General features: G+C 41.1%; 1 protein-coding gene across 3 annotated transcripts in view; it reads right to left on the bottom strand.

Moving 5' to 3' along the window:
- Positions 1-24,528, bottom strand: part of MCC (MCC regulator of WNT signaling pathway) — a gene marked incomplete at its 5' end in the record, with an annotated part of 360,091 nt that overhangs the window by 106,306 nt on the left and 229,257 nt on the right. For all 3 annotated transcript variants that reach the window (XM_084628620.1, XM_084628619.1, XM_084628621.1), the window contains one exon: positions 1,201-1,314. In XM_084628620.1, coding sequence (XP_084484746.1) covers positions 1,201-1,314 — 114 coding nt within the window. The remainder of the gene's footprint in view (positions 1-1,200; positions 1,315-24,528) is intronic.

Consider the following 24,528-nt stretch of genomic DNA (forward strand, 5'->3'; position numbering starts at 1 on the left):
AAAAGGATGCTGAAAAACTGGAGAAGGTACAGAAAAGAGCCACACAAGTGATTTGAGGGATGGAGAAAATGCCTAACAGTGAGAGACTTAAGAGCTCAACCTATTTAGTTTTTCAAAAAGAAGATAGAGAAGTGACTTAATTGCAGTGTTTAGTACCTTCACAGGGAGAAAATATTGTGTAATTCTAGAATAGAAAGGCATAACAAGTATCAACGGCTTTGAGCTGAAGTCAGACAAATTTAAGTTAGAAATTGGCACACATTTTTAATAGTAGGGCCACTGACCATTGCAACAAATTGCTAAGGAAAGTGGTGGATTCTCATTCTCTTGATGTCTTTGGATCAAGACTGGATGCCTTTCTAGAAGATATGGTTTAGCCAAACAGACTCAATACAGGGGTAATTGGATGAAACTTAATGACTTGTGATATATATGTCAGATTAGATGATCTAATGGTCCTTTCTGGCCTTAAACTCTATGAATACCTGACCATATTTTTATATTTTGAGTCAGTTTAGAAATGTAAGGCATGTGAAAAGTGCCAGCATGATTCCATCTGAAAAGAAAGATTCTGTGTCTAAAGAAGACTACAGTATAGAAAACAGTACAAGTTTTCCACATCTGCCTTCCTACCCGTTTTATTCTGACATGAAAGGACCATTTCTAAGGGTCAGAGGGTACCGTGATTCAGTCCTTAGCTTCTCTACTGAACATCAGTTGTGATGGTGATTGTAGATATATGGACATCTGCCCACTAGAAACTGGACTGAGACGACCACCATATAATTTCTCACAGACCCCTGAGTAGCTATCGAGTAGCAATGACTTCTGAGCACTACTAATCTGAACTGGATTTGAACCTGACCTAAAGTTGAAGACTATATTCTATCATCTAAGCCAGCTAGGCCTTTCAGTAATTTATATTTCCTGATACAGTATAATTTAAAATGTTCTCTAATACAACTGGTTATTTATTCTGGCTTCAAACTAAACCAATTAAATTAAATTATTTCTTGACTTTTTTAACACTTACCATCAAAACATAAACATTTAACATCTTTGGCAAAAATATTTGTTATGCTTTCTTAAAACTTTTTTCCACTGATATCAGTGTTACAGTGTATGTTATCTTTAATCTCTCTTCCTCTGTTTGAAAAAAAACAACCCAGACCATTTCCAGGATCTTGAACCATCACTCACCTGTGCCTTTGCCAATTTTTTTTCTAGCAGGTCTCGCTCCCTTTCTGTTTGCTGCAGACGTTTATTAAGCTCCACTATATCTCCCTTTAGTGATGCCAGGGCTGCTAAATGGAGCTGTAAGACAATCAAAATGTATCCAGGTTAAACTTGTCTACCAAATGTACCACTCTTTTAATGTACCACTACTGTAAACTACTAGGAGGCATCAATGTTCACAACTAGTTGTGACCTTTCACACTCGAGAACTTTTAAACCACAAAATGGGATAAAATAATCCACATGCAGCTGAATGCTTTTCCTGGAACACTCCTGAGGAGGAGTATATACTGTATTAAGAGAGAGAACACACAACAAGGGTAAATATAATGCAGTGTAATTTAGTTGGAAGCCTGAGTCCATTAGCTTTTTTACACTATCCCAGTGGATACTAGCTCAGAGACTTGTGCTATAAAAGAAGGTGCAGTATCCTTTAACCATTTGAATGCTTTCAGACAGAAGAGCCTGTGTAACCTTCCTACAGAGGACAGTGGGAATATGGCATACAAGGGTTCAAATTGTTACTTTGAGACTAATAAAAATTCCACTTACAGAGCAACCATCTTGCAGTTATCTGAGATAATTTTTTCCCGGGTCTCATGTTAGTGAGTTTAAACAACAAAGATTTACTGAAGTTGTAATGGAAGAACCTGACCTGCATTTCTTTCCTAGATAATATATCTGGGTTAAGCAATCATACTAAAGGCAAAATCCTGTCCTTATAGTTCGTACAGTCTGGTGGGTCCCATAAATATTTTACAGTTTCAAAATATGAATTCCAATACTCTTTAGATGCTTTTCAGTCTTCACTGTAAGTCTGCTCTGTATCAGTGTTAAGGGCTCTTTGTAATTCCTCAATTAAAAATATTGGAAATTAAAATGCAGTACACACAGATATCAGAGAACATGCTACTAACAACTAAACCGAAGAATGGAGAAAGCCATCCAGAACGGGAAAGAATAGAAACTGAACCAAAAACTAGATGAGAGATGGAACAGAAGGCATATCCCATAAGTACCTGATGGCATGTGTAAATTTATCTTCAGCCAGTAAAATTGTGATAAAATGGGCAATCTAAGAGGAATCAACACCAATTTTAATTTAAAAAAAATTGAAAATATGCCTTTTCCCATATATTTATGCCAGTGAGACAGGCATCTATGGAGGGGCTGAGGGTGTGTGTGGGGAGGGGCAGAATGGGACTGGCTGGGCAATGAGACTGGTGGCAAGTAGCTGGGGGGTGGGGTGGGACTGGAAAGGGTTGGACAAGAAGACTGGAAGTCTGGAGAAGTAAAACAACAAATTGATGGATAAGGAGACTAGGATTGGGATCAGAAGCCTGAAGAGTGGACACTGAGCCTAGTTAGGTGAGGAGAATGGGACTGGGACAAGGAACCAGCGGTGAGGAAGACACAACACTGGACAAGTGAAGGGGGGCGGGCAGAAAGGAGTCATGCTTGTGGGGAATGGAGTCTGTGTCCGCTAGAGTACATTCTGTTCCAGAGCCTAGAACAGAATCTAAGATTCCTTAGTCTTACCATTCCTCTGCTGTCAGCAAATATCTGTGGTATTCACTAGCAGAGTATCCCACCCCCCTCTAGTGCTGGTCCCCATACAGCAGTGTTTCCCAAACTTGGGACAGCACTTGTTCAGGGAAAGCCCCTAGCGGGCTGGGCTGGTTTGTTTACCAGCCGTGTCTGCAGGTTCAGCCAATCACAGCTCCCAGTGGCCGCGGTTCACTGTGCCCAGTCAATGGAGGCTGCGGAAAGCGGTGTGGGCCGAGGGCCAAGTTTGGGAAACACTGCCATAGAGGATGACAACCTACTATTGCTATCAGTTACTCTGGTAGCTAAAGTGGCAGAGGTCTGTGTGGTAGATCTAAAGGTCCTGCGGAAAAACAGTATGTGATCATGTAATTAAACACTGTATCATAAGCATATGCACCAGGAGGTTAAAATAAGCTTGCACAGGCAACCTTAATTCTGCCATTTCGTAACTGAGTGTTTGACTTTGTGTAGGCTTTGCATGAATAATGAACGAAAACAGTAGTAAGAAAACAGAGGTTAACAATGGACAAGGCATAAATTCAAAAGTGGTCTTGTAAATAACATGTCAGTATATAAAGAAACAGTAAGAAGAAGAAGGTGTGATAAGCTTACAACTGCAGCTTTGCTTACTAGGACACTTTGCAGCTCATGGACAGTTCATGATCTGTACAGGGATTGGTTTAAAAAATTAGTAGACCAACCATAAAGGGCGTTAACCAATAGTATTAAGTATAAGCGTGTATATAAGCCGACTCACGATTACGTATGTTGGATGTGTACCCTGAATCCACCCCCTACACTTGAGCCTGATCAACTCAAGTATAGTTTGATTGTATGCCAATAAAGAAACCTCAGTGAAGAGTCCAGAGTTGAACTGATTTCTTGGATTCCAGAGAACTGGATAAAGTGTTCTCCCAGAACTGGGCAAGTGCTCTGGATAAGACAAGTGGAAAAAGTCTCAGAGGGAATCCTAACACTTTGCAACCTTAATAATGTGGGTGGGTGTGTATAATATATATGTGTGTGCGTGCGCACACAGTTTATAACATATATATGTTATTATTACACACACACACAAATATAAATGAAAGCCTAATTATGCTGTAGAAATTGGGCCCCTTCATGCACCATGGAAAGCTTCTTATTTCCCAGTGGGACATAGGAAAGTTATGCACTAGGTTATAATTTCTACACTATGCACTCTAGACACTTTTGCTATTGGCAATGGTCATACATTTCTTATCTATGAGCTTTTTTCTCCTTAATATCATGTTACCAGCTCTTATAATTAGCTCTAAAGTAATACACAAATTAACACCACACAGTTCACAAAAAAGTGGTGTTATTTGTTTTTTGAGAAAAGTCTTTTCAGTTTTTTGACCAGCCCTACTACAGAGTACAATAAAGAGCATCTGTTTCACAGAACTATATAACGCACTCTCTCCTCCCAAGCACTGCCTTCTCTCCACATGTCAATAATAGCTACAATTCTCTAAGTTGTATAAAACTAATATCACACAGTCAAGTAAACATCTCTCCCCTTTGTACATTATTCTTCAATGACTACCAGCTGTGGTCCTAATTAAACAGGCCAACAATGCTCACACACTGAGCGGCAGTATAAAAGGACACTGTTCATTTAAAAATCACATCTGAACTCCCCAGGCTTCCTTACCTGTGTTAACAACATCTAAGAGTATCAATACTGAAAGCATATTACATATTTCACCATTTATGCAATTTATTTTTTACATGTAATTCATTGTGGACAATAAAAATAGTTTCATGTTTATTTCTTAGTCAATTTTTCTTTATCACAATGCTGCAGTTTTATGATCATTGTAAAAAGATTTCTATTAATACTAGGTTTTGTAAAACCTTAAGCTTACTATTATTTATTATTTTGTAAAACATTGTGTTTATTACGATGTTTATATAACTTAGATTTTGGACTTCCTTTAACCAAAGAAATCCCGTTTCCTTATAAAATTTAGTTTTATTAGTACTTAATATCATACAAAGCCAACTGTATACCAAAAAAAGGAAGGAAAAATCCCCAAATACTAAAGTGCCATGCCAGATAATATGACATTATCCAGCCAAACAGGACTAGCATAAGGTTTAACGGCTACTAGGACTTATATACATATTCATAATCTGGGTCTGCATTTACCTCACATTGTTTCCTCTTACAGCAGTAGGCCCAGTAGTGACCTAACGTAATTTACAATTTCCCAACTAATTTGTAAACATGGTCACTGCAAACAAGCAGCTTCTATCTGTCATAATCAATGGCAGGAATCATCTTTCCTCTTCATCTCAACAACTGATTTACATCTTTAAAAAAAGTGCTGTACTGGAAGCAAGAGATGTGGAAAGAGGAAACTGAAACACTCATGATTTTGACGAAAAACACTGCTAACCTCTGTTTTGCCCCCATCAAAAATTAGGGTGTCATCTCCCAATCTCCCAACCAGCTTATTGGCAGGCTTGCAGTTCTGCAAACACAAGATTCAGCACGTTACTTTATAAGGGTCTAAGCCACAACTGACATATTAAAATTCTGGTTAGAAAAAAAGGGGCAGGCAACGAGGGGAGTTCCCAAATGCTCCACTCTGTGGACAGAGGTAAGATATCATATAAACAAAACAGGTTTCAGAGTAACAGCCATGTTAGTCTGTATTCGCAAAAAGAAAAGGAGTACTTGTGGCACCTTAGAGACCAACCAATTTATTTGAGCATAAGCTTTTGTGAGCTACAGCTCATTTCATCGGATGCATACTGTGGAAAGTGTAGAAGATCTTATTATATACACACAAAGCATGAAAAAATACCTCCTCCCACCCCACTCTCCTGCTGGTAATAGCTTATCTAAAGTGATCACTCTCCTTACAATGTGTATGATAATCAAGTTGGGCCATTTCCAGCACAAATCCAGGTTTTCTCACCCCGCACACACACACAAACTCACTCTTCTACTGGTAATAGCTTATCTAAAGTGACCACTCTCCTTACAATGTGTATGATAATCAAGGTGGGCCATTTCCAACACAAATCCAGGTGAGAAAACCTGGATTTGTGCTGGAAATGGCCCAACTTAATTATCATACACATGGTAAAGAGAGTGATCGCTTTAGATAAGCTATTACCAGCAGGACAGCGGGGTGGGAGGAGGTATTTTTTCATGCTGTGTGTGTATATAATAAGATCTTCTACACTTTCCACAGTATGCATCCGCTGAAGTGAGCTGTAGCTCACAAAAGCTTATGCTCAAATAAATTGGTTAGTCTCTAAGGTGCCACATATAAACAAAACATTTAACATTTTAGTCAATCACAGACTAAACTTGCTTTGACTGAATTTTATGCCCTGTTTCAATGTTAAAGGTTTCTGGAGTGTGTTTTCAACCTCAAATCTACATCTCTCAAATTTAAGAGGAACAAGGTATAACTAATGGCCTCCAAATTTTAATTTTGTTTGAATGGTGGTAGAGGACAGTTTTTTCATTGTATGTTTAAAACGTCTCTAGCACAATCACATCCTGATCCACACTGAGGCCTAGATACTAATGCAACAGAAATCATCATTCATCATCAAAGTGAAAATGGCCAGTATAAATGCATGTTCTTATTACTGTTTCCCTTGTCCTCCCTTTTCTTACTACTGTTTGTTACATACACTTGACCATCTTTTCTCAGTTAGACTATGCTCTTTTGGTAGGGTTGCCAACTTTCTACTTGCATAAAACCGAACACCATTTCCCTGCCCCCTTCCTTGCCCCCAACCTAAGGCCCCACCCCCCACTCACTCTAGCCCTGCTCACTCAGTTGCTTGCTCTCCCCCACCCCCACTCACTTTCACTGGGCTGGGGCAGGGGGTTGGGGTGTGGGCTCTGGGGTGGAGCTGGGGAAGAGGGGTTTGGGGTGCAGGAGGGGGCTCTGGGCTGGGGCCAAGGGATTTGGAGTGAAGGAGCGGGCTCAGGGCTGGGGCAGGGGTGTGGGAGGGGGTGCGGGCTCTGGGGTAGGGCTGGGGATGAGGGATTTGGGGTGCAGAAGAGGGCTCCGGGCTGCGGCCGAGGGGTTTGGAGTGTAGGAGGGGGCTCAGGACTGGGGCAGGGGAGGTGTGGGTGCGGGCTCTGGGAAGGAGTTTCGACCTGGGGCAGGGGGTTTGGGCTCTGACTGGGCGGCGCTTACCTCAGGTGGCTCCCGGTCGGAGGCGCAGCAGGGCTAAGGCAGGCACCCCGCCTGCCCTGGCTCCACATGGCTCTTGGAAGCAGCTGCCATGTCCGGCGTCTAGATGAAGGGGCGACCAGGCAGCTCTGTGTGGTGCACACTGACCGCACCCCGTGGTTCCTGGCCCATGGGAGCTGTGGAGCTGGTGCTTGGGGCAGGAGCAGCACGTGGAGCTTCCCTGATCACCACTGTGCCTAGGGGCTGCAGGGACATGTCGGCTGCTTCTGGGAGCTGCATGGAGCCAGGGAGCCTTCCTTAGCCCAGCTGCGGTGCCGACCGGACTTTTAACGGCCTGATCAGCAGTGCTGATTGGAGTGGCCAGGGTCCCTTTTCAACCGGGCGTTCCAGTTGAAAACCAGACACCCGGCAACCGTATCTTTTGGGCAGAGACTGTCTTTCACTCTCTGCTTGTATAGCACCTGGCAGAGTGGGGTTGGGGCCTCTAGAAGTTACTGGAATTCAAATTAATAACAAGCAGCTGAGTGAAAAGCTAAAATGAACAAAAGGATAAATGGTGAAAAGAACATTTTCAGTTTAAATAATCCAAGTTATTAGTGACAAGAAGATACAGTATTTTAATCTTTACAGTGTCCCTTTAAGAGAAACTGATTTTCAGTAAATAAAAAACAATTTATTTGTAAAGGAAGTTATAGTTGTAATTTTGTGGTACCCAGTAGTTACATGATACGAAAACTGGGAAGGCAGAGGGAAGAGAATTGAGGCAGCCAAGTGGGATATACTGTTTTTTCCTTGGTGAACAATGACAGACAAGGCAGCATTACTGACACACAGATTGAAATCAGACACTTAAAGCTCAAGGTGGGCCGCATCTTAATGACACAAAATTAGAAAACATATTAAAGACCCAGCAGTTTATGACAATTAAGGCTGTATAATCAGACATCATGAATCTTTTAGTGTGCACTAAATACTATTTGAGCCCTTAGGCTGTAACTCCCAAGGAGAATTACAAGAGCACAACTAAAAGAGTTCTCTGACAAGGCCTGCATTGTTCATAAATTTTTATATTGATCTAATTTAGTAGGTATTGAATTCTCCCATTCAACAGAAACAAGTGCATTTAATGGTAAAGCACCCAATCAATCCAACAGAGTAGGCAAGGCCAACATGTTTACTATAATAACTGAAATGGCTCAGAATAGTCCCCTCACTTTTTCCTAACCAGGGACCCAAGGAAAGCAGAATTCTTCCTGTAAAAGAATTAGAGTCATAGGATCACTGTGTACTGTACTGTATATCTTAGTTCAGAAGCCATGGTTTCCTTTAATTTGATTACATAGGCACAAGCATGTGACTCAAGCCTACAGAAGCCCCATACAATATACTTTTATTCTTCCAACCAGCTCTGCTTTTGCCTGCCCAAAGGGTAATGATAAGCACAGGGTTCTTGTAAGTTTTAATATGCCACTAGCTCACAAGAATGGAGCAAGAAAACTTAGTAAAAGGAGCCACAAAGCTGGGAGATCTACCATAATTTCAGATCTACTATCTTCTCTACGAGCTCCTAGGGTTAGCTACAGGATGACTCTACTGCCTGTAGAGCACCCCTCCCCCACACTATTTACAAATTGTTGCCAAAGTGTCTCCCTCTTTTTTTTTTTTTTTTTTTTTTTTTTTAAAAAGAGTAACATAATTTTGGTACATATGTGCATGGCATCTGCTGGCTCCCCATAAATCTAACTCTGTGTGCCAAGCCTGGACCGAATGTGCTTAAATGGCAGCGTTCACCATTGAAAGCATTGAAAAGGTGATTTTTCCAAATGCAATACAATGGTACCCTAGTATATGGGGAAAAGGCAACATGTTAGATACCACTCTGAGATTACTGCTAGCAGATATCAACCTTTTAATGATGACCACTGCATATCATAACTTAGAGAGATCATGTGATCTAGAACAGAGGTTCTCAAACTGGGGGCGCAAAAGGTATTCTGGGAAGGCGTGAGAAGCTTTAGAAAAAAAAAAACCATACTACACACATTTTATCCATAGCAATCAATAACTAGCAAAGCTTACTCCTCCTGACATATCAGGTCCACAGATGGCGCAGTACATTTGACTCTAGTTGGCGCTGTGCATTTTGACAGATTTCTATTAAACTTGCATAGCATTATACAAAGCCATTGTCATCTGTAAATTAATCCGTTTACTACGACATGGTGAGCACATTTAATTGTAAGCATCGACCACAATCACAGTTTTACTTTTACTCTTATTACGATGGATCATTGGCTCTGTTTGAATCAATGCCTCACTGTTTTTAATATTTAGTGAAAGTTTTATGTTGACTTTTTAAAATCAGTATATCTACTTGTATGGCAGGGGGGCCTAAACTACTAAAGACACAAAGAAGGGGGAAAGTGATCAAATAAGTTTGAGAACCACTGATCTAGAACAATAAGAACAAACTTGGGAGAGACCAACTCTTGAGTTCTAATCCTGACTCCTGTGTGACCTGGGGAAATTACTTCATGTCTCTGCCTTAACTTCCCCATTAGTAAAAATGTGGATAGAGGATACCTACTTCCCTGTCACAAAGAGGTGAGGTAAACATTAGTTAATGACTTATTATTTGCACAGTACTCTAAACACATTGTTTGCACTGTGCTTTGTGAACTGTTCTCTGAAAATATTAACAACATTATTAGATCTACAGATAGGCAAGTTTAAATATATTTAAGGATTACTAAAAAAAAAATCACACAAGGACAGATGGGATGTCAATCTGGATGGGATAAAAATGGAGCTACTGAGCTTGGAAACAGGAAGTCACCACTGTGCCTGTGATAAGTAAGTTGGATGAGTGCTGATACCTAGTAGGTCCTGGGCTGAATTTTAGCAAATAATTTAATGACCACAGGGGTCTATGAGCACGATCCAAAGTCCAATGAAGTCATGTAAAGACAGACTTCTATTCACTTCAATAGGCTTTTAGTGGCAGAGTGAAGACCATGAACTATAGGAAACATAAAAACACACAAGAATGCCTAATAGAAACCTACCCACTATACAATAGTATAATCTGCCATTTTATGTATTTTGAAATAATTGTTTATCCTTCCATACTTATCGCTGAACTACGTATCCACACGTGTCTTTTCCCCAAACTAGAATCACCCTAACTCAAACTCCTGTACAAGAATAGCTACGCTAATGACAGTTTTTTATTTTCAATCGTGCAAAGCCTGTCTTCGCTATATACCAAACTAAGAAGGGAGCCTATGTATGTCCCTCTGTATTTGAGTTATGTAAAGAACTGAAAATTCTTTTTCCCTACACATCCTTTCGTCTCCCATTCACCTCAGCTACAGTATCATGGCACATAATTTTAAAACCAGTGACATGTCAAATGAACCACAGAAGCATCAGGATCTAGATGGGAAATGCACAGACAATATCTTCATATAGTTAAAAAAAATACCCCACTATGTCATTAAAACTTTTCATTATCTGGACATAGGCTATTACCACCTGATCTCCTTAATTGTTTATTGCTCCCTTTCCCCAGCCTCCACCTCTTGATCTGCTTGGACTTTCTTAAAATGTAAGCTCAGAGCAGGCTCTCTTTTCTGTTTTTACAGCACTTAGTTATTTTTAGTGCCTATAATAAGCTAACACACACGCATTTCCTCTGATCTGATCAAATGTCCAAATAAAAATACATCTCCACTCCAAAAATCCCCCCAAATGTTCATCTTAAATTTCTACAGCACAAATTTGAAATCCCAGGAAGATTCAGAGGCACCGCACTGAAGGTGGTTTTTGATTACTGGAAAATGCAAAATGTAGTTGGAATGCCATCTAGGAACTGAAGCAGCAGCAAAAGGACAATAAAATGGTGGTTAAAACATTTGTGTAGCATTTCCTGCTCCCCTTCAAAGATGGTAGAAACTGTCAGGCAAAAATGGCTGAATACCATACTCACCAAAGGAAAAAGCAGTCTGCAATGTGAACTTCTATGGGGTGTTATGCGTGACATGTCACCGGGATAATGAAAAGCACATTTAAAATACCAATGAAGGAATCTGACTGACACTGTCAGGATTTTGAAGTTAGGAATTTTAGTGTTTAGGATTTTGCAATTATCAGGATTTTGTCATTTGTGCATTTCACTAGAAAATGCAGATAAAACAGGATAGTACATTCCTCCCCCCAGCCCCAGCTACCACTGTGCATATATGTGGGGGGAGAGTTTGGACAAGGCTTGGGAAAGGTTGGCACTAGTCTGCTCTCATGATGGCCTCCAACATTAATATACGTTTGGACAGGACAATTAAGTACACAGCAGGAATTTAAGAGAAATTACAGCCAGGATACATACAACTTGGTCACATCACAGGAAAAAGGTTCGAAAACAAAAATATTCCAACATAAAAGTAGGGAATTTTTAATACAAAGGAATTCATGATCTTCAATTTGTGTGTAGCCATTTGTTGTATGTAAAAGTCATGCTGTTTGCGGTGTTATTTACATTTCATCAGCACTACAAAAGACTACAGAACTATTTGCCCATCAACATTCATTTAAAGTGATTGACATATAAATTAATCTCTCTCTCAACTGTTTTCACTCTTACACTTATTTTTTATAGCTCTTTTTCTACATGATAGTCCACAAAGATGCGTTTTTATGGCCCAAGTGTTGAAATGAATGTAATCAAAGTCCATTTAAGTGAGTGCACTGACAAGGCTGGAATGGAAAATTCTACAAAAACAATCACCTTCTAGAATTAGGGAGAGGACAGCTCAATATTCCATAAAACAATCTCAGTTGTATAATCCCTAGGGCATAAACCTGAAATACCACAGCCAATTGCCCTTTTAAAGTAATTACCTAAGGAAAAGCCAAAATCACTCAAAAACGCTTTCATTGTATTGTTGCAGGTTTCTAGAAAAACACCCCAAGAATCGACATTCATGAAACAATTTTTCTATATTAGTCCCCAAAAAGCAGAAAAACTACTAGTATATCGAATGACATACGAAACACACAGCTTGTGACTTTCCTGTTGAAGTAACAAGGTCATATTAGGCATTCCATAGTCATTTCATATGTTTTTTCAATATTAAACAAATGGCTTGCCAAAACAAACTAGGATGGAGCCATCCAAACTGTAGCAAAACAAAGTATTTATTATGGATTCTTGCTCTCTGAACACATCTTCTGCAGATTTTTCAAATCAAATCGATCTGTTTACGGTTCTTTTAAAATAATATTTTAGGAAAAATATTCACCCCACCCCCCGGATATTAACACTTCCTAATACATTTAGTATGCCTGTGAATCTTCCTAACCCTTCTTTGAAATAATTCAAAACTACTCTTGCCTACCTTGTCACAGTGGGTAAAGATGGGTAAAAATACCGCAAGCAGCAAAATCCATAAGGCATCGAAATACCGATCAAGATACAATCAGCGCTGCAGCCACTGATTCTATTGGGAGTAGGGTCAGGCTCAGAAGAATATAAAACACACACATACTATACAGGGAGTGGAAATACTCCCTTTTAACATATAATATATATATATATAAATAAAACTTACATAGGACAAACTGAGTACAATGGAAAACAGTTAATGTATATGTTACTAATCTGCACCAGAGCCACTATAGGCCTGTGCCTATGAGATTACATAAGAATCCCAGCTTTAATAATAAAAATAAACGTTTTTATCCCTCATGGTTGTGAAGAAAACACTGAAAATGTGACCCAAGCGTAACCAATACAGCAATATCTGCCTGAGTCTGCAGACAGCCTGAAACAATTAGCTCTGATAATTACTAACTGCCCTCATGAATCTCAACAGGGTGTTTAACACCAAGATCCACTGTATGCCTGGCCACCCAGTCACGCACACACATCCTGGCTGCTGGGTTAATTACTTTGGGCCAGCCCTGACTGTCTGACTGGAAATGGAGGTAGGGGGAGAGGTGTAGCACTTGCCACCTATATTTCAAGTAGGGGGTGAGGTCACAGTACAGGGGTGGAGCTATAAGGAGTCTTACGGTATGTATAAGAGGGGTAGCCGTGTTAGTCTTTATCCACAAAAAGAACGAGAAGTTCAGTGGCACCTTAAAGGCTAACAGATTTATTTAGGCATAAGGTAAATAAATCTTCAGATGCATGGTATGTAGATTGTCTTAATTCAACCCTGGTCTCTATACTCATTAATTGCAGTCATAAAATGGAGTCTTTTTCCCAATTCTCAGCAAAGATTTGATATGAGAACTTTGTTGTGAGATCACATATTCTTAAAATGTCACTACTTTCACAAAATGCATATCACAAGACAGTTATTACCCTAATGACTAAAAATCTAAACTATTTGCACTGTCTCCTTGACTATTCAGAGAGAGGTGCTACGGCTACGTTTTATAGGTGTGCCAAGCAAATTAACAAGACTCTATTCAGTTTTACTGTTGCTATTAAGAACCCTGTAAGCCACTGTGAAACAGTCAAGAATCACATCAATTTCACATTGTTGCTTTGGAAAGTTAGCAGCAGCAGCAAAAGGATATATGGACTTATTCATGGCATGGAGAGCCCTAAAAATAAAGAACGGGGGAGGGACAGTACGGACTACTTCTCTAGTGACCCTCACCAGAAGGTAATTTGGAGGGGCAGAGTAGAGGAGACTCACTCCCTCACAGCAGTCAGAAGTGAGGAAGAGTTGTCCTGTGGTTAGGCTCTAGCTTGGGACTCAAAGAAGATCTCAGTTCAATTCCCAACTGTGCCACAAACTTCCAGCTTTCTTCTCCTGCAGTGATAGATGCTCAGCAACTGTACTAGGAAGGCAGCAAGGTCTCAAGGATATAAGCATAGAGTTGGGAATCAGCAAGTCCCCAATCTTAACCTGTCTCCGCCATTTACTGTCCTAAGGCAGGATGCTGTCTCAGTTTTCCCCATCTGTAAAATGGGAAGAGTGAAACTCTCACTCACTGGGGAGATGTGGAGATAAATTTACTAAGTCTGTGAAGCACTCAGAGACTATGGCAGGGGTAGGCAATTATTTTTTTTCAAGGTCCAAACTTCTTGGTCAAGGTCCAAACATCAGAGAAGAAAATAAAAAAACACCAACACAATAATGATAATAAATAAATAAAAAGATTTTGGGGTTTGTTCAAAAGCATCTGGGCGTCTAGATTTGGCCCACAGTCCACCTATTCACTACCCCTAGACTACAGTGATAAGCACACTAGAGACGATCATAAAGAAATTAATAATTCTGCATTCAGGACAGGATTTGGATGGGGTGTAGTACATAAGGCATGGGACCACACATTAAATGACGAAAATAAAAAAAAATATTGAATGGCTACCCATTCAGTAAGCACTGCCCACTGTGCACTTAATGAGTCGGGGACCTATGGAAAAATAGTACTGTATATCATTATATAATTCAAAACTATCATCACACACACAAGGAGGTGAAATTAAGGTTGCACAGGCAGCCTTAATGCTGGTATTTCCTGACTTCCAAGTGCTTCATTTTACAACTTAACATTAATGTAGTTTTTAAAATGTGATTTATGTCTCTCTCTCAGTACGTGCACTTCCACAGCAAACGGAGACAGTACGAGGCAGAAGTGTGTGATGTAAGCTCTTTCGAGTTCCCCCTGCCCTAGGCTTCAGAGCCTGAAATCCAGCCTCAGACACACCTTCACAGCACTGTCTATGCAGCTATTTTTCGAGCACTAGTGCAAGCACCGCTAAGCCAAGTCGGTCAACCTGGGCTCGGAGGCTTCTTCCTGCTCCAAAATGCCATGTAGACATACCCGCAGTGCCACCATAATATAAATGTTAAATAAATACTAATATAACTAACTCCTTTCTTCAACAGAAAGATGGCACAGAAGTAAATGGCTCTAAGAGCAAAGCCGATAGATGCCATTTCCTTCCCAAAAGTTATGTCCAATATTCCCTTTATTTTCTTTCCTCTCTGAGCAAAATCAAATGAAAGAGAGAGAATCGAAACAAACCTCCGAGCAATGGGCTGTCCTCAGCCTGTATGTGCAACTCACATCAATGGGAGTCTCCCTCAGATCAGGGGCTATGTATAGCCCTAAATCTGCAGCTTATGAACCATTTTAACATCCACATCTCCCTCCTAGTTACTCTCAGGGAAGGCCACTTCAACATAACCTATGGGAGGAAGGAGGCCAAATTTCCTCTTTCTAGTCCCCACTTGATATTTGTGGAAGGAGGAAGTGAGCATCTCTTCTCTCTTCCCTTCCTCCCCGGCCCATCTGTCCAAGGAAGCTGTAGCCAAGGAGGATGGAAGGAAGAACACAGGATGACGTTCCATGCAACTCTTTGTACCTGAGAATTCCCACGTCAAGGCCGTTTTCTCATTGTCTCGGCTCCCTCGCAACACTTCTGTGATGGCATTCCACTCCTTTGTCTAAACTCAGGGAGAGGGAGCAGAGGATAAATTCTAAGTGTGTCCTTCACTCAATCAGGCCCTGTGAGGAGTAGTGTTATGTTTGGTACTCTATTTGCTCTGCCGGAGTGCCAAAGTGAGCAGAGCAACGATCAGGCACAGATAAGTAGTAGGCTTTTATTCTGTGCTAGAGCACATGGATTTGTTTTCATAATACTCATGACCAGGTGTGCAGCTTAGGACATTGTTTGCAAACCACTTCTGCAGCAAACTAGGTTCTTCACTCACCCTTACCTTTCTGCCGGCGAATACACCAGATCTTCCAAAAGAAGCAGGCTGTAGATACAAGAGTCACTTGTGAAATCAAAATTAAATATTACTATTACTAATAATAATAATGATGATGGATTCAAAAGTTCTCCTGCTCTTTTCAAGATCTCTCAGCAAGAAAATTAATTCCTACTTCCAAAGGCACAACTGGGGATTTAGCAACAAATCTGCGCTAACTGTGTCATAAAGATTCGTTGTCTTTTAGAATGATCCGTATGATCTGCTGACACTGTACACTTAAAAACATAGGGTTTGTCATGCCAGGTTAACCAGTGGCCCATCAATCCAGCAACCTGCTTTTGGCAGAATCTGATGCCTCAGACAAAACTGAAGGAAGAAGAAAAAAAAATGAACCCTATAATGTAGCTGGGCAACCATGCAATGTTGTATGGGGAAAAAAATTCTTCCTGAGTCTTACAGTGATTGAATAATGCCCCTAACCATTACTTATTACTCAATCTTAGCTTTCAAAGCTACAATTATAAATAGTCATAACATTAACAAACTGTTTCTTAAATACAGATAAAGGATCCTGACACAGGAAAGAAAGGAGAGCAGCAGAATACGGACCCTGGACTTCAGAAAAGCAGACTTCGACTCCCTCAGGGACCTGATGGGCAGGATCCCCTGGGAGAATAACATGAGGGGGAAAGAAGTCTAGGAGAGCTGGCTGTATTTTAAAGAATCCTTATTGAGGTTACAGGGACAAACCATCCCGATGTGTAGAAAGAATAGTAAATATGGCAGGCGACCAGCTTGGCTTAACAGTGCAATCCTTGCTGACCTTAAACACAAAAAAGAAGCTTACAAGAAGTGGAAGATTGGACAAATGACCAGGGAAGAGTATAAAAATATTGCTCGGTCATGCAGGAGTGAAACCAGGAAGGCCAAATCACACCTGGAGTTGCAGCTAGCAAGAGATGTTAAGAGTAACAAGAAGGGTTTCTTCAGGTATGTTAGCAACAAGAAGGAAGTCAAAGAAAGTGTGGGCCCCTTACTGAGGGAAGCAACCTAGTGACAGAGGATGTGGAAAAAGCTGTTGTACTCAATGCTTTTTTTGCCTCTGTCTTCACGAACAAGGTCAGCTCCCAGACTACTGCACTGGGCAGCACTGCATGGGGAGGAGGTGACCAGCTCTCTGTGGAGAAAGAAGTGGTTCGGGACTATTTAGAAAAGCTGGACGAGCACAGGTCCATGGGGCCTGATGCGCTGCATCTGGGAGCTAAAGGAGTTGGCGGATGTGATTGCAGAGCAATTGGCCATTATCTTTGAAAACTCATGGCGATCCGGGGAAGTCCCGGATGACTGGAAAAAGGCTAATGTAGTGCCCATCTTTAAAAAAGGGAAGGAGGAGGATCCTGGGAACTACAGGCCTGTCAACCTCACCTCAGTTCCTGGAAAAATCATGGAGCAGGTCCTCAAGGAATCAATTCTGAAGCACTTAGAGGAAAGGAAAGTGATCAGGAACAGTCAGCATGGATTCACCAAGGGCAAGTCATGCCTGACTAATCTAATTGCCTTCCATGACGAGATAACTGGTTCTGTGGATGAGGAGAAAGCAGTGCACGTGTTATTCCTTGACTTTAGCAAAGCTTTTGAAATGGTCTCCCACAGTGTTCTTGCCAGCAAGTTTAGTAGTATGGGCTGGATGAATGGACTATAAGGTGGATAGAAAGTTGACTAGATTGTCGGGCTCAACGGGTAGTGATCAATGGCTCCATGTCTAGTTGGCAGCCGGTATCAAGTGGAGTGCCCCAAGGACTGGTTTTGTTCAATATCTTCATAAATGATCTGGAGGACGGTGTGGACTGCACCCTCAGCAAGTTTGCAGATGACACTAAACTGAGAGGAGAGGTAGATACACTGGAGGGTTGAGATAGGATACAGAGGGACCTAGATAAATTAGAGGATTGGGCAAAAAAAAATCTGATGAGGTTCAACAACGACAAGTGCAAAGTCCTGCACTTAGGACGGAAGAATCCCATGCACCTCTACAGACTTGGGACCAAATGGCTCGGCAGCAGTTCGGCAGAAAAAGACCTAGGGGTGACAGTGGACGAGAAGCTGGATGTGAGTCAACAGTGTGCCCTTGTTGCCAAGAAGGCCAATGGCATTTTGGGATGTATAAGTAGGGGCATTGCCAGCAGATCGAGGGACGTGATCGTACCCCTCTATTTGACATTGGTGAGGCCTCATCTGGAGTACTGTGTCCAGTTTTGGGCCCCACACTACAAGAAGGATATGGAAAAATTGGAAAGGGTCCATCGGAGGGCAACAAAAATGATTAGGGAACTGGAACACATGACTGATGAGGCTGAGGGAACTGGGATTGTTTAGTCTGCGGAAGAGAAGAATGAGGGGGGATTTGATAGCTGCTTTCAACTACCTGAAAGGGAGTTCCAAGGAGGATGGCTCTAGACTGTTCTCAGTGGTAGCAGATGACAGAACAAGGAGTAATGGTCTCAAGTTGCAGTGGGGGAGGTTTAGGTTGGATATTGGGAAAAACTTTTTCACTCGGAGGGTGGTGAAACACTGGAATGTGTTACCTAGGGAGGTGGTGTAATCTCCTTCCTTAGAAGTTTTTAAGGTCAGGCTTGACAAAGCCCTGACTGGGATGATTTAGTTGGGAATTGGTCCTGCTTTGAGCAGGGGGTTGGACTAGATGACCTCCTGAGGTCCCTTCCAACCTGGATATTCTATGATTTGACAATCTCACCACTTGTTACAGCAAAATCCACTGGCTGACTGTGCACAAATTGGAAAAAGGATTACCTTTAATTTGGTTTATTTATATTGCTGAGCCCCTTCTTCTCATGTAAAGAGATAACGTACAAAGGAGGAACTGGTCAGTTTTCTCTAAACACTTAATAACTTACATTTAGGAAGAAGAACAGTGGCAAACCAGTGCTCTTTCCTGATGAATTTATATTTCTATTAACCGGAGGATATTGGTGCAATATGCATTTTAATGAACCAGGTATATTGTGTAACAAAAATAATTGTCTAACATGGGCAGACATGATCGTGACTCAACGTTAAAGTACGTATTTCAGAAAGAGGAAACAACTAGAATTATTTTGAGTACTTGTTTACAACATAAGGAAACACCAAGTCATCCTTGTACAGGTTTTATGTCAGTAGAATGTATTTATTATTATTCTTAGATATATACCTATCCTCCGCTCTAGGCACTGTACTTAAAAATACAGCCAAAAACTTATTAGAATAACCATCTCAAAGAAAATTCCCAAAACCTACCCAAATAAACTTCCTCCCTACTTATCCCAGTCCATAATCCTAGTCAAATAAGCTTCTCCACCCCATTGCATAACACTGTCCAAATATATTTCTGCATTTCTTCATTTAATGACTCCATTCAAAGCCCCTTTCCTTCCCAAGAAAATCCTGAAGAATAAATTGAGCCTTATATTGTTTCACGAGAGTCATTAAGTTGGGCTGTGTCAGACCAAAGACAGCAAATGAGTTGTAGAGTCTCAGGGCCTCTCACTGAAAATGCCCTTATCACCTCTGCCCCATCTTATTAAAACCAGGGGGCTATTATCTTGAGCACCTCTGGCATTCCCAGCTATATATGGGGGGGGGGGGGAGGGGGAATATATCTGTAAGATAGCCAGGATCCAAACCATTTAGAGCTTTAAAGATCGAAACCAATACCTTAAACTTCACGTAGAAATCAATTGGCAGCCTGTGCAGATCACAAAACATAAGGCCAATGTGCCATCTATGTCGTCAAACATCACTTAGTCCTGCATTTGCTGCAATCCTCAGATGTTTTCCTTCTTCCAGGATAACCCCATGTCACAGCACAAAGAGCAATACAATGCTGAGGTGACGAACACATGGATAACTGTGACGAGGTCCATGCCCCACTGAAAAAGTCAAAGTCTTCTTACAAGCACTAATGACAAGCAGCGTTAAGATCTGTTGGGCTGATGTGGGCAAGTTTACACAGAACCAAGGGCGGACACACTTCAGTCTCTTTGGAGCCAGAAGCAGGGATCCAACACAATACCTTGAATGCGGAGCAGAGTAACAAATGGTCGGGATACTCTTTTAGGTTATGTCTACACTGGAGCCAGGGCTGCGATTCCACACTCACACACACATACCCAAGCTAGCCTGAATATTCACAGCAAGGTAGCTGCAGCAGTTCAGGCACGGCTTAGTCGTGTCGAGCACAAACCAGCCTGAAACCGGTGACTACGTACTCAGCATGGCTAAATCGTGCTGCCGCTGCCCCCACCCAGACTGCCACAGCGACACTGCTATCTATACCCACCCCAGGTCTCATCCAGCTAGAGCGAGTACATGTGTGCAAGCTGGGAATCGCACCCTTAGCCTTAGTGAAGGGAGCTGATCTCTATCCCTGCCACTTTTTCTGGGTGCTTCTCCAAGCCTAAAAGCAAGCCCTGTGTTCTATGCAGAATTCTGGACCTCATTTCTATGGCAAAGTCCCCTGACAGCATTCCAACCGATCGATGGCAGGACTTGGTAAATACAGCAAACGAGCAAGAGGTCACATGAAGGTACAATTAATTAATTAAAAAGCAAACTTGAAGCTGGGGTCTGGTTGGCAGATCCTGATGCAGGGTCAAGCCCTGTGCTTGTATGTTGCATCAGCATCCCTTTCTCCCACCCTTGATCTGTTTTTGCCATTTTAGGTTATAAGATTGTTGATTGTGGAGGCTGCATCTTCCTTTTTCATAGAGCACCTACCACAATGTAGTCCTGATCCCAACAGCAGTCTTTGGATATGCCCACAACATTAGAAAACAACAACTAGTGCAAGTTCTCTTGGACTGAGAAAAGAATTTACCCACTGATTCAAAGTCATCTCTAATCTCTGCAGGCTGCAAAACATTTTAATTGAGACTCTCTGCATTACATACGATACCCCCATTTTTTTGGTCAAATGAGTCACTCAAGATCAGCATGTTTTAGAATGTTTAATGAACAATAAACAGCCACTGTGAGTGGTGCATACACATCTTCAAAATATAGATAAACTTATTAAGTTACAAAACTTAGCTGAAGTTTAACATTATTCAGTCACAGAAGTAATTACGAAGCTTCTCCAAATGTTTGACATTAATTTAGTCAAAAAATGTTCATTACCATGTTCCCACCCTTCCATGCTAAGGCAGAATCAATTCTTATGTTGGCCACTGAAAGCCAAATTCTCCTCTCCATTCTACCCCATTAAAGCCAGTAGGGCATAGGGTACAAATGAGGCTGGTATTTGGCCCTGAAATTTAAGAGGCATTCCATATATGTAAAGACTATACCCCAGTGGGTTGTGGTTTTTCTACTTTAGAGTAATTTCTCTGCTTTCAATCATCACATTTCTATCAAATAATCATGCAGCAACAATACAAATCCTCTAAGAAGCCAAGGATGGCAGTGTTAAGTTGCTCCTTAAGCATTCAATGTAGTAAATCAAAAAACCACCACCAACCAACACACACTAGGGTCAACATAAGTCACTACTTAGAAATTGAAGGTGTTGTACATGTCACACAAACCCCTTTTAACACTTCGAAATGTCGGCATCCTTCTTACGACCTCTCCCACCACACTAAAAAGACCCTTTACGAACGTGGTCCTGTGCTTTCAGCAGTTATTGACATAGCTGTAAATCCACATAATGTTCAGGAAATAAATCTTGTGCTCTCTGCTGCCAGTATAGGAACATTACTCTTAACAAGAGGAGCACAATACAGTACCCCCTTATCTGCTTTAAGTAGGGCAGCTATTAAGTAGGGCGACTCATGTTAATTGTCCTGACAGAAAGGGATCAACACTGCATTAATCCATTTTACTACATGACTCTCCATCCTTTTTTTTTCTTCTGAACTGCTATATAGGAACAGCATGCTTGCTATTCCCAAAGCTAAAGCTATTTCGTTTGCAACTCTCAACACGGGAACTGACTGCCTGACATACTCTTCTTCCTCAGGTGAGGAACGCCATTTTGTAACAAGTAGGTGATAAAATTATCCAAAGATATTGCTAGTAATTCATATGCTAACATACCTTTGGCTAATGTGTCCTTTGGCTTGCAGATTTATACCCGGGGCTTGGCTCTTCCTTTCATTTATACTTTGAGAAATTGCAGCACTTCACATACATTATCTAATTAATGCTAAGCTTTATTAATCAACATAAATGAAACAAACAGTCCTGTGAAAAAGATATGCAGGTATCATTCCCACTCACTCATGAGCAAGTTGAGATAAAGATGTTAAATCCTACATCTGCCAAGATGGGTTCTAATTTGTGGTGTCTGTTTTTGGGCAGGCAGCCTACTCTCAATTTTAGAATTGCTGAGCACCCACAAGTCCAGCTGAAGTCAACAGGAGCTGTGCACACTCAGTGTCTCTAGATATCAGTCAAAAAGTGTCTCTAGCCACGCATCCAATAACTGACATAACCAAAAAGTAACACACATTTTTAAACATTTGTCTCTAAGTGATTTGCCTAAGGCCACACAGTCAACAGTGCTGGCTCTCAGCACGAGCTAGCTCTCAGCTCCATGCTTAGTCACAAGGCCATGCTGCTGAACTCTTTATTATTGAGCAATTGCTATTCATGAGGACCCACTGATCTTGTTCCTTGGAAGACAGATAGATGGACCTTCTGCAAGACTTTGATAATGAATGATTTACAAAAGAAATTTTACTCAAAAAAAAAAAAAATCCACTCTTTTCATCTTTTTGAGAAACTGCTTTCAGAGGTGTGTGATTGCTGGAAAAGGGCCCTACCATTTACAAGCATCAGTCATTTCATTCTTCTTGAATGAGCATGCTGAAAATATCATACTGCCTTCTACTGTGATTCATTCTAGGAAGAATCCATCTGGCTGCTGAGTAATTTGCAACAATGTTTCCATATTTACAGAAGCAGTTTTTGTTGAAATACCTTTAGCTGTGATCCCTGTTTCTCTTCACTGAGAAGAGGGGATTAGAAATTTAGCTTTTAAAGCCTGGCAGATCAAAAATACAATAGCTTGAAAAATTCATGGTAGAAAAACCTCACTGAAAATTCAGAAAGCTAAAACTGTTGCAATTATTCATTGCTATGTTACACTGACCAATTGATTGAATATCAAATGGCCTACTGGGAAAGGATTTAGAGGGCTAATCTGATTCTCTGTATTTCTCACTTGCCCCCATAAAATTAAAATGGGTCAGATCTGAATCACATACAAAACAATTTTAAAAACAACAAAAGTTAACTTTGAAACCTGCCACACAATTTCTACTCAAGCATGAACAGCAATGCTCAGTGAGACTAGTTTAGTGTAAGACATTTTAAATTAATTTTGTTCAACTGGATGTTTGTGCCCCCACCTCCAACTGCTTGCAACAATCACGGAAAAGATAGTCTTCATCCTATTAAAAACTTGTCATTTTTAGCTATGGATTGTCGGTACGGGTGCAGGCTCTATTTTCCCTGTAATCTCGCCAGAGGTTCTACTATTTTATTATTGAAAAATTATATTTCTACATTGTATCGTGGGGGCGGGGGAATGCCACCTTCCCTCTAACCTCTTTGAGCAATTGCTCATTGTTCATACTCACGCTGCCCCTCGGCACCATGAGATTCAGGAGGTTCCAGATCCTGGCATAAACTCACACACTTAGCCAACTGCTCCGAAAGAATACCACCACTGTACAATTTATAGCCTTTTACAACTCCCTTATGCTATGAGTAAATCTACATTTGAGTGGGGAGGTATGATTCCCAGCTCACATAGAGACCCATGGTAGCTCTGCTCCAGCTAGCATGCTAAAAATATCAGTGTAGCCAAGGTAGGGGCAGTGGCTCGGGCTAGCCAACTAAGTCCAGGGGTCCAGGCAGGTTTGCACCCGAGCCGGCAGCTGTGCTACCCTGGTTAGATGGTTGACAGAGGGCAGTGTTAAGGCTGCATGGGCCTGTTAGCTTTGAATTCCCATCTGTCTTGCCTGATATAGCAGAATGCTAAGGAAGAATAATTTATAATCCGTTAATCTGAACCTTGACTATACACTATCTCTGCACACCCAAAACTTCCACTGAAGTCAGTGAGTGTACAAGAACCACTGGGCCCTTCACTTTCCCAGTCTCTTCTACATCACTCCTGACACTCCAATATATCCTTCAGGGGCCTCTGGGCACGTTAGATACAGATTAGCATGGTTATATTTTATTGCTGAGGACGTTTCCAATGGTGCTATCTGGGCTAATAGGGGTAGATCCGGAGATTTCTGTGGGAGTTTTAGGTGTTTAACACTTCTCAGGACCAAGCCCATATAGTGCAGAGGTTGTGACAGCAGAGCATCTGCATCTGTTAACAGAACCCAACTCATTTGTTTGGGTTGCTGCGCAGGGACACTGGAGAAACACTTTAACATACATAAGACATGTAAAGTTTCCCCTGAATTAACAGGTTCACTTTTCAGAATAGCAGCCGTGTTAGTCTGTATCTGCAAAAAGAAAAGGAGTACTTGGGGCAGCCCCAAGTACTCCTTTTCTTTTTGCGGATTCACTTTGAGTTTCCTGCAGTTTTAAGTTTACTTGAGAAAACAACTAAGAATCTGTTTGTTTTAATTAATGACAAATGTTCTATCACACTCAAAAATTAGAAATTAATAAAGATTTGGAGAAGAATTCAGGGACAGTACAAACCAGCTGACTGTGTGTCAGAATGGGACATTTAAACAAATACCTGTCTGTGCAACCTGTACACTTTTTTCTGACTCTCCTCACAGAAGTTACTG

Source organism: Lepidochelys olivacea (genome assembly GCF_965140295.1).
Source record: "Lepidochelys olivacea isolate rLepOli2 genome assembly, chromosome: 5".
NCBI classification, from domain to species: Eukaryota; Metazoa; Chordata; order Testudines; family Cheloniidae; genus Lepidochelys; species Lepidochelys olivacea.